Below are 6,643 nucleotides of genomic sequence, written 5' to 3'. Positions count from 1 at the left end.
GCATCAAGAAATTAATGCATAACATATACTGACGCATGATTGTCCTCTAACAATTTAAAAACAAAAGCCTTATAATTGCAAGTAAACTTACAATTCCCCTGTAGCTATGCACCCTAAGAAAATTAAGCAGGGGCCACATGCTTTCTTTGTCATTGAACAATTTTGAGGAAAGGTGGCGATTGAGGAACTGCACGCCATTTCCAATCGACTTCGAAAGTGACGGACGAGGGAAAGAAGCATTGAAAGGCTCGAAGTCCACCTCGAGAACAAAGTTCTCATGAGAGCTGAAACACAAAAGAATGAGAGATTTCATAGTTGGTTAATCTTAATTGACAAATCAAAACTAGATAACATAAAGATCATAATACCTGTCAGCAAGCTCCTCCTTGAACTGCAAATATTCGGCCACAGTTAACTCCTCTACAGCCAGTTCACTTACATTAACTCTAACATACTCCCAGACTCCAGGCCTAGGACGAATGGCAAGAGCAACCCAAGGAGGTAAAATTATTGCTTCCTGTTAATAATAATGACAATAGTAACAGGATCAGGCATAAGCAAGAGCAGAAAATATGGTAAAATTAAGACATATAGCAACTAATTGAAAGAAAAGTAAGAGAACACTCATAAATTCTGATATTGTTTCTTAAAGCATCAACATAAAAAAATCTCAAAAAAACAAAAAGAAAGTAAAAGAAAAATATGTGATTCTATGATCCAGTCAAATGAAAAATCTCGAATATGTGGTTCTTAGACGGGAGGTTAATGACTTTGTCATCGTATATCCATAACTCCTGGTTATATGAGAAATGCTAGGTGGTAAATATTGCCATGTTTGGACAGGAATTAAATGACTTAACAAAAAAAAGGTGAAATAGAATTATAAAAATGATACTATATTGCACCTGTGCAGCTTTCAGGACATCCTCAAACACCCCATCCTTGAGTTTAGCGCGATCTGCTTCAGGGATGACAGCTTTGTACTCATGTAACAGCTGATGGGGCTGCAACATTCCTTTTCCCTGCTTTACAAACCTGCAAATTGAGAGGAGATAAAAGCGTATAGTCCATTTCAGTGATTCATGGTAAACCATGAAAATAAGAATTATAAAGTCTTATTGGATTTTGACTAGAAAATAGAACAGAATTGAGACCTTGAGAATAGGGAAATCAACTCGTTGGTGTGAGCCGACAAAGTGTCACTCAGGCGATCCCGAACATTGGGGGGAAGGCTCAACGAACCCATGGCTTCTTCCCTTTCCTTTCCTTCCACAGGCTAAGCAGGCCTAAAGCCTACAATATAAGGAATGAGAGATAAGGATATTAGAATGTTAACAGGTAGAATGAAATAAAGAAGAGGGAAGACTAACACCCAGAAACTTGAACTAACAGGAGATGGATAAAATCATAAAACAGCTATACTAAGAAAGATTTGAAATTGCACTAAATTGGCTTCCATGCATTGGATTACAAATGACTTAAAAACTCAATTAAAACCATGAACTCTGAAGTTAACATGAAAGCGATTGTAACATGAAAGCCGTTGTATTGGCAATAAGAAAATAAATAGAGTATCCATATTGACTAATGAAGGCCAAAATGTTTTGAAAGTATAATCCATAGCAACACCATAAATTGCACCTAAGATATCACTGCAATATAATAACAATAGTAATAGAACACAGAAGAATCTACACGCAGAAAAAGGAAACTAAACCCAAATTCTTTCGCTAGAAAATCTTTGGTATCAGAGCAAAGAGAGCACAAGAAATACACCAAGTAGGCCTTAAGACTTTTTAAGAAAACTAGAGAGAAGTACTCGTAAATGAGATCAAAGGTACTGAAGCTTAGGCAGGGGGGATCTTTTCCTTCTACTCCTGCCTACAATGGAGTTAGCTGAAAGTGCTCAGAACTCAAACTTGCTCATAACATAAAGTTGCTATGTCGGTTTTTCATTGAGGCAAAGGAATTCAACTTTACGGGATAACAGCTGCATAAAACCACGGGCTAGTAGAAGAAACAGAACTGCCAACTCACACACCCTCCTTGAGCTGAAACGTGTACTCAGTATGGGAGAGAGAATGAGAGAAGCGTTTTCTGGCAATAGCTGGAACACTTGGACACCGCAAAGCTTACCCACGGAAATTTAAGCATTGTAGTTAAGGAATAACCAAACCTCATTAATGGATTAAAAGATAGATAATAAATCAAAAAAAAATCCTACCGCATTTTGTGAAAACAAACAAAAAAAGTGAGCAACTGGTCTAACAAGAGGTAACTAATATTTTACCTTAGCGAAAATATAGCACAAAATCATAGAATTTGCAGTGAAAGAACTCGCTGTCCTTTTGTAACACTAGACATTTAAACAAGTGACCCGACAAGAGTTAATGAGAGCGGAGGGGGGAAAAAAACAAGAATAATTACAGGACCTCCCCACACTTGCTTCCAATTTAAGGACATGCGGTTTTATGCAAATCTGATGATTACACAAATGATGAATAATAATTAATAAACCACGCACCAGATCTTACAGGCATCGCATAGATATTTGCAGAAACTACATGCATGCTGAGGAAAACTAATCCCCTCTTCATGTTCACCTTGAATTAGAAGTAATTGCTAATGCAAATAAATAGGTTTAAATAAGTCACAGAAAATCCCATCGATTTTATGCAGAAAACAGATAATTAAAGAAGTGATCTGACAAGAGTTAATAAGAACACCTCGTTTACAGTATAACCCAGTCATAGAATTTGAGGAGAAAGAACATGTAACCGTTAAGACAATAAAACAAGCGCTTAAGAATCTAAGATCACCTCAGTTAAAAATGAAAAAGTATATAGAACTTCCACAGAATTCCATGCAGAGGAAGAACATGCAATTTTTTGCAAGATCGATAATTAAAATAGTGAGCAAACAAGCAAGACCTCATAAGAATATAACAAAACAATCATAGGTATTTGCAGAAAATTACATGCATAGAAAGAATATTTTTCAATAATCACATCACGTTGAACTTGGACTAGAAGTAATTGCTTTCTAAAAAGGACTAATTTAGTTCCCTAAATAAACAAACCCATGATAATAACATCTATTTTACAAGCATAAAACCATTAGTTTGCACTGGAAATTGACGAAGATCCCAGAAAATTACACTTTTTTGCTTTCCAGATCAAAGTATACCACATGAACAGACACTTTTACCTTGCAGTGAATATAACTATGAACTGGGAAGTACTCAACTTTGTTGCTTCAACATAAAGAATATACTTGAACTAAAAAGAGGGTCTTTCCCACTAAAAGGCAAGTCTAAAATTTGCCACGAAAGAGACCTTCACTTTCCGAAAAGTCTCTCCTTTGGTAAAGTAAACAAATAAAATAAAAAATATATAGTTTTGAGAATATTTGTGTTGTTTCCGCATAAAAGAGGGGGGGCTTTAAGAAGGGCAAAGCAAAACCTTACCATCCAATCAACTTTCTGGGCAAATAACTTGTTTTCAATGATAATCAATTATTTACCACAAGCCTCAGTAACTTGTTGCAGTTACCATAGACCAAAACTAAACCCATTCGAGTAAAAGTTGCATGCATGGAATTACTTAAACTAGCACATAAAATAGATCTGTTAAAAAATCACCAAAAAGATTACTTCCCAAAAAGCTATGAATATAATCCTGAAAGGTGAAATTTTGAGAGTTGGATTAAGTTGCCTCATGAGGGGAAAGACAAACCCAGAAAAGGAATTTTAAAGGATTTGATGATCAGAGAGAAATCTTTGCTTCAACGAATTAAACTAAAAGAAGTGATTTTTAAAATATTATAACTTAATTAATCAGCAATTATATAATGGAAACAGTCCAACTTCCGTACTAAACCAAGTTCATAAATGCATGGCTCAAAGTAAAAATAAGCTAGAAAAGAGAGAAATTTACCTTGCTGAAGACCAAGCTAAAGAAAGAGCAGGAGAGAACCGAAGAGCTAAGTATCACAGAAAACTAAGCAGAGAAAAGAGAGAGGGGGGCGATGAGAATGAGAGCCAGAGGTCCTCTTTATATATACTCAGAAGAGAAACTCGTCGGTGTATCGCTGAGTGACGAGTGTCGAGAACTATTTCGGGGTTTGAGACGTCCATTTCTGAAACCGTCATTGGTCCAGAACATGGACGCCGGTCTCTCTCTACCCTGCACGAAAAGTGTAACGGCCTCTCTTTCTTTCCCTCTAGAGAATTGGGAAGCGGGAGTAAAACTCTTTTTGTACTTTTTGGTGTGTTTGGGAGTTTACTAAGGCCTTGTTTGGATTTGTAGGGGGTGAAGGGAAGTTAAGGGAAACTGAGTGAAGGGAAGAGAAGGGAGTTCACTTCTACTTGGTTAGAGCATCTCCAATAGCTTCCCCAAAATTTTCTCCAAAATGAAGAAACAAAAGTCATATTCTCCAAATTATTTTTGCTCCAACTCCAACAGCTTCCCCATTTTGAAAAATCGCATTTATTACAACAATAAAGCTCTCCCCAAAAATTTGGAGAATGCTGCAGATTTGGGGAAGACTCCCTATTTTTTCTCCTCCTTCCCTATTTTGGAGAATAGGATGGGGAATCTGTTGGACCAAAAAAAAACTCTATATTCCCCAAATTTGAGTATTTCAAGAAGATGGGGAAGCTGTTGGAGATTCTCTTACACCCCAATTTGGGGGGTAACAATTTTTATACTATTGGGGGGTGAACCAAGGGGAACTAGGGTGAATTAACTTCACCTCCTAAGTGTTCCCAAACAAGGTGAATAGAGGTGAATGGTTCCCCTAACTTCCCTTCACCCTCATTCCCCTCAATCCAAACAAGCCCAAAGGGAAGGGAAGGAAAGGTAAATAACGGGAAGGGAAGGGAAGGAAAGGAAAGAGAATTGTAATATGTTGTTTGGGAGTTGAGTAAGGTGAATGAAGGTGAAAGGAAGTAAATATGGGAGTTGAGTAAGGTGAATGAAGGTGAAAGGAAGTAAATATATGTAAATTTACATAAATGACTTTATACTAATAACACATCAGCCCTTTTATTTGTTTTGATAGGGGTAAGAATGTCATTACATCCCTTTACCCTCCTTTACCCTCCTCTACCGCCCAAATCGGGGGGGAAAGAAAACCAAGCAATTTTACCCTCTTTTCCCCTTCCTTCCTCCTATTTACCCTCCTTAAAAAAACTCCCAAATAAGGTGAAAGCCTCATTTCTCTTCCCCTCCCCCTCTCTACCCTCCGTCCAAACAGGGCATTTATCTATAATGGTCTCTTTGGATGGAGCATAGGGAGGGGAGGAGAAATATAATTTTAACATTGTTTGGAAGTTACATTTAAGAGGATAGAGTAGAGGAATTGGGCAAAATTTCTGCCAAAATGTTACACTCCAAATTCGGGGTAATGAAGGAAAAGGGAAGGAAATGAATTTTTCCCCTTCCTTCCCCTTCCTTCCCTTTCCTAAAAGGACTTTCCAATTTTCTTCAGACTATTAGGAATATATGGTTAGATATTATTCTTATTCATACCTTGTCTAGGAGATAGGAGATTATATACCTTATTAAGATGGAGAATATGTTGGAATAATTATATCATTCTATACTATATTTGCACAATGTAACTTGTATATATTTACGGTTCATGAAGGAATACAATTAAGCCTTCCTACTCAATATTTCTTCCTCGTCTATCATGGTATCAGAGCAAGGTTCTCAAATCAATCATAACCATCCAATTGATCAAATCAATTAAACTCTAGTCTCAAAACCCTAATTTCAGCATCAGCCTCCAAGTCCGACCAAGTCGGAAAGCTGCTCGGTGTTCTCTCGGGCCGTCATCGTCATTCTCACCTCGTCGTTGTCGACCTCGTGGTCGTCCGTCGATCTCAACCTCGACCGCTGTTCTGCCGTCGTCGGATTCCAGCAGTCACCGCCCTAGATCCGACTCTTGTCGCCACCTAGAACCGCCTAAGAACGATCCGCGGGCGGACTCTTGCCGCCGCTGCTGCTTTTGTTGGGCATCTGGTGACTCTTGTCGCCTAGAACTGCCCTAGAACGTTGCCGAATCTCTTCAATATTTTTCGGCGAGATCGAAGGTTGAGAGAGAGCATTTGTTGGGCATCTGTTGATGCTTTTTTTTTATTGGGTTTGGGCCTTTTTTGTTTGTTGGGCCTGGTTACTAGATTTCTGAGAGGAGGAAGAGGCACGAGCAACCCTAGTTTGAATATATATATTCTATTATTCTACTCAAAAAAGAGACCAATCCTAACCTTCAGGTTCATTTTAACCTTCGGGTTAGTTTTATTTTAAACCTTCGGGTTTCATCCTAACCTTCGAGTTTCATTCTAACATTCGGGTTCTATTTTAAACCTTTGGATTCCATCCTAACATTCGGGGTCTATTTTTAACCTTTGGGTTCATTTTAAACATTCGGGTTTCATTCTAACCTTCGGGTTCTATTTTTAACCTTCGGGTTCTACTTTTAAACATGGCTGCAAATATTATTGAGAAGTTTCCTCGGCTTGATGTGAAATTCACAAGGACCAATTACCGTGAGTGGTCGATTTCTGTGCAACTTCTTTTTTATGCTCTCGATCTCACAAGTCATATTAATGGCACACCGCCTCCTGAATCTGGAACTG

The 6,643-nt window shown here is 37.9% G+C and overlaps 1 protein-coding gene across 3 annotated transcripts; it reads right to left on the bottom strand.

Moving 5' to 3' along the window:
* Positions 32–4,068, bottom strand: LOC109840157 (sucrose synthase 2-like). Of its 3 annotated transcripts, none has more exons than XM_020408686.1 (5): positions 3,937–4,068; positions 1,155–1,295; positions 906–1,035; positions 369–517; positions 32–284 (listed from the first exon to the last, which is right to left on the bottom strand). In XM_020408686.1, the coding sequence occupies exons 2-5, from the start codon at positions 1,244–1,246 to the stop codon at positions 47–49; spliced, it is 609 nt and encodes a 202-aa protein (XP_020264275.1). In that variant the 5' UTR covers positions 1,247–1,295; positions 3,937–4,068; the 3' UTR covers positions 32–46. The 3 variants fall into 3 exon arrangements, with proteins under 3 accessions (XP_020264275.1, XP_020264277.1, XP_020264276.1); XM_020408688.1 differs by lacking the exon at positions 3,937–4,068 and adding an exon at positions 3,208–3,334 and having other exon boundaries at positions 1,155–1,293; XM_020408687.1 differs by lacking the exon at positions 3,937–4,068 and adding an exon at positions 3,158–3,244 and having other exon boundaries at positions 1,155–1,293.

This window comes from Asparagus officinalis, chromosome 5, assembly GCF_001876935.1.
Source record: "Asparagus officinalis chromosome 5, Aspof.V1, whole genome shotgun sequence".
Classification (NCBI taxonomy): domain Eukaryota; kingdom Viridiplantae; phylum Streptophyta; class Magnoliopsida; order Asparagales; family Asparagaceae; genus Asparagus; species Asparagus officinalis.
The sequence above is the reverse complement of the archived record's forward strand: the minus strand, read 5'-3'. Positions and strand labels throughout refer to the sequence as shown.